The sequence below is a fragment of the Ursus arctos genome, unplaced genomic scaffold, assembly GCF_023065955.2.
Source record: "Ursus arctos isolate Adak ecotype North America unplaced genomic scaffold, UrsArc2.0 scaffold_33, whole genome shotgun sequence".
NCBI lineage: Eukaryota > Metazoa > Chordata > Mammalia > Carnivora > Ursidae > Ursus > Ursus arctos.
In genome coordinates, this window is record NW_026623019.1 from 28,908,614 (window position 1) to 28,912,973 (window position 4,360).

A 4,360-nucleotide genomic window follows, 5' to 3' on the forward strand; every position below is an offset into this window, starting at 1 on the left:
GAGGCAGTAAAGGACGAGAACGGGGCAGGGGGGGGGGAATATATATATATATATCTGCAGGTGCAGGATACCAGAATTCCTGATCTCAATCATGGCACTACAATCTTCTATATATATATAGAAGTCTATATATATATAGACTACAGTCTATAATATATATATATATATATATTTCTAAATCTTTCCTAATTTACTAAGAGTTTTTACCAGGAATCAATTTTGAAACTTATCCAGTGACTGTTTAGGACACTCATTCCCTATAATTTTCATGGAAATATCTTCTGAAACCAAATATTACTCCTCTCTTTTCAAAGTCTTAGGAGATATATGGTGGGATTCCAAGAATTTTCTCTTGACAGACCCACTAGAGGTTTTACGTAGGAAAGCCACATGATTGTATTTGACTTTAGATAGACATGTCTCAAATCAAACTATAGAATGGACTGGACTTGGGGAAGAATGGAGCAGAAAGATCATTGAGTACCCTTTTCAATTGTCAAGATGGGAAAATAGGCTAGAAGCAAAATAAAATGACAAGAGAAATGCAGAGGAGAGAATTAATTAAGAAATATTTGACAATAAAACTTGTGCAACTAGAGGTGGAAAGGGTAATACAAACAAGAGTGCCACACAGATGCCTATATTGGGCATCTGGGAAAATGGTAATGATATTTATTAAAACACTGGAGTGGAATATAATGAGTTCAGTTTTGACACGTTACTTGAAGGTGGAGGTGAGACTTGAATTTGTGTGAATCACATACAACTTTAAATATACTGCTCTGGAGTCCAGTGATAAATCTACAGATAGAGAAGGGAACGTGTAGGTACTAAAAAGCAGAAGGAGAGAGATCATTTGTGGCTTTGGGTAAGTGACTACATGCATCTTGGGTCCCAGATCCTTTTGAACTTTTCACTATTACTTTTAGTGTATGAGTTTTAGAATTTTATGGTTGCTTCACCTTTAGGCATAACATTAGCATCAAATGCGGGGAAAATGGACCAGGATAATCCATCTGCACATGAAGATATGTCCTTTTATTTGGGAAAGAAAACCCTCTACAGAGGACATTGATTTACAACTCACTGAACAGTTCTGGGCCCTGTGACCCATCTTACATCAATCCAGGGCCAAGAAAAATATAGTAACTGGTTTAGAAAAATCATATAACATACTTTCAAGGTGGGATAGGGCCACTCTCTCCTAATTGAAGTGATTTCAGCTCACTACTTGAACTAACAGAATTTCAGGAGTGGGAAGGGGAATGGCTTTAAAGAAGACAGAAAGCCAGAGGCAGAAGGAGTTACAAAAACAAGGGCATGATAAACAGCATCAAATCCCGCAGAAAGATCAAGGTAAGTAATGACTGAAAAGTGATTATTACATGAGGTATTCGGAATCCAAAGCTTCTTTCTAACAAACAAGAAATCTGTGGAAACCATTTTTAGCTTATGAATGAACAAAAAGTGTGGACCAGCTTGCCAATGAGAGTTAGAGAAAAAATTGGAAAATGACACAAGATAGAGATTTGATTTATCCAAAAGAAAGCTCATTATGCTAATAATAGGTCATAATACTAATGCCGTTCTTGTTATAGGTCAAGGGAAATTTAAAGAGGAAGAAAACTAATTGATGGGTCTTGGGTAAGACCCAGGATATACTTGAAGGGGCTGTCCTTGAAGACTGTAGTGCCATGATTGAGATCAGGAATTCTGGTATCCTGCACCTGCAGATGAAAACTGTGGCTCTGACGATTGATCTCTGTGTAACTCAGTTTCTCCACTGATAAAATGAATCTAATAAAATGATTACTATCTTATGGAATTCTATAAAGGTAAAATGAGATAATATGCTTAGTACAGTGCTTGCAAGGAGGAATAAATGTTATCTATTAATATTATCTTTGCTTAGTAAATATTTCCTTACTAACAGGTATTTATTCTCTCATATCAAATATTTTATTTGATATAGAGATCTATGCATGTATCATGACAATGTGTCTTGAACAAAGCATTATGAATAATTTCAATCTGAATACCTGACATGCATGATAAATTGTACCCAAAAAAAGCCCACAGATGGGGTGAAGCAAGGTGAAATTTATTAAACAGTTTCAGCCTCATGATGTCTGTTTGATCAGTGAAATAAAATATCCAGCTGACAAGAATATGCAAGTTAGTATGTGAGCATTAATGTGAAAGTGACAGAAATGTTAGAGATTATTCAGTTGTAAGAATATCTAGTTAAGTGATCAAGGGAAATGTTTTGAAATCAGTAAAAGGAAAAAAAAAATGCCTAATAATGGAATAAGAAGGGAAATATCCCCAATTGATCTCCACCTAAACTACTCAAAATTTTTTTATATTTTTATATAATCAGTCCTCTGATCATTATAGTAATTTTATTTTCTTTGTGTTTTCTCTTTTCCAATTAAATGATTTCTAACTCTAGAATATGAACCATACAACAAAGTAGCAGCATAAATAGGAAACCTGCGTTTGATATCTGGTTCTTAGTTTTGTTTTGTTTTTTTGGGATTTTTTTGTGGTTTGGTTTTGTTTTCATTTTGTTTTTTAGAGAGAGGGAAGGGAGAGGGGCAGTGAGAGAGGGAGAGGGAGAAAATCTCAAATAGGCTCCATGCTGAGCATGGAGTTCGATGTAGCGCTTGATCTTACAATGCTGACATCACAACCCAAGCCGAAATCGAGAGTTGGACACTTAACTGACTGAGCCACCCAGGTGCCCCAGAAAACCTACATTTGTACCATTGATTCTCACCCTTCTTCATTTTCTATCCTCAGGTGATTTGAAAATCAGCTCTTCCAACCAAGTCAATAGGTGGACTAAATGATTCTGTGGTTTCTGAGTTTGTGTTTCTGGGACTCTCTAGTTCTTGGGAAACTAAAGTTTTTCTCATGTTGATATTTTCCTGGATCTATTTAGGGATCACCCTGGGAAATCTCTTCATTTTCTTTTTGGTACTTTTTGAGTCTCACCTACATTCTCCTATGTACTTCCTGCTAGCCAACCTGTCACTCATTGACATGGGGGTTACCTCTACCACAGTCCCAAAGATGATCAGGGACCTTTTAAATGAATACAAGCTCATTTCTTTCCAAAGCTGCATGACACAGATATGCTTCATCCACATCATGGGAGGAGTGGAGATGGTGTTACTCATTGCCATGGCATTTGACAGGTACACAGCAATCTGTAAGCCCCTCCACTACCTGAATATCATGAACCCTAAAATCTGTGTTTCATTAGTAATTGCTGGCTGGGTAACTGGGGTGATCCATGCTATGTCTCAGTTTGCTTTCATTATAAACTTGCCCTTTTGTGGTCCTAATGAAGTAGACAGCTTTTACTGTGACTTTCCCAGGATCATAAAACTTGCGTGCACAGAGGGAGACAAGTTTGAGTTTATTATTGCTGCCAACAGCGGCTGCAAGAGCATGGGCACCTTCTTCCTGCTAATCCTTTCCTACATCTTTATTTTGGTCACGGTCTGGAAATGTTCTTCTGGAGACTTATCCAAAGCATTTGTCACTCTGTCAGCTCACATCACTGTGGTGGTTCTTTTTTTCACTCCATGCATGTTTCTCTATGTCTGGCCTTTCCCTACATCATCAATTGATAAATATCTGTTCATTGTTGACTTTGCTATTACCCCTGTCTTGAATCCTGCCATCTATACATTATGGAACAAAGACATAGCCATAAAAAGATTGAACAAATGGGGACATTATATCAAATTCTGCTGATTGAATCTGGCTTTGGAGCTCTAAAACTATATATCGATCAGCCTACTGAATATTTTCCCTTAGGTTTCTGATACTTAACACATCCAGATCTGGATAACATCTACCTCATTGAATAGATATCTACTTCTGTAGAGCATCTACTCATTACCTTTGCTACCATGGAAATTGTGAATCCACTACAATATGGGTTGTTTTAGCAGACAGCATCACTATCTACTAAACAATAACTATAATTGAAATTTTTATCATTTTGATAATAAAAGGATATAATTACTTCTCTTCCACTTCTTGTAAGTTTCCAAAGGAACTGCAAACATGCTTTGGAGAACGCAAGGAATCATTCTATCAAATATATATAGGACTAGTAACTCTATCTTGTTACCCAAGTTGTACTCCCTCAGAAGAAGATCCAAAGACAAAAACTGATTGTCAGTAGTTTATTTGAAAGCTGAGTTTTGGAAACATCATTAAGGACGTAGAAATTGAGACTAAGACGTGAAGGACGCTTATGTTGATAAATGAAATTCAAGCCTGTCATGGCCCACTGGAGGACTCTATAAATTGTGGCTTAGAATTGTCCTAATTGAAGGTAAAG

General features: G+C 36.7%; 1 protein-coding gene across 1 annotated transcript; it reads left to right on the forward strand.

Moving 5' to 3' along the window:
* The first annotated feature begins 1,265 nt into the window (after nucleotides 1–1,265).
* Nucleotides 1,266–3,765, forward strand: LOC113249120 (olfactory receptor 4F15-like). The gene is made up of 2 exons (XM_026490672.3): nucleotides 1,266–1,356; nucleotides 2,819–3,765. Exons 1-2 carry the CDS (start codon nucleotides 1,266–1,268, stop codon nucleotides 3,763–3,765), a joined length of 1,038 nt encoding a protein of 345 aa, XP_026346457.2.
* Nucleotides 3,766–4,360: the final 595 nt, after the last annotated feature.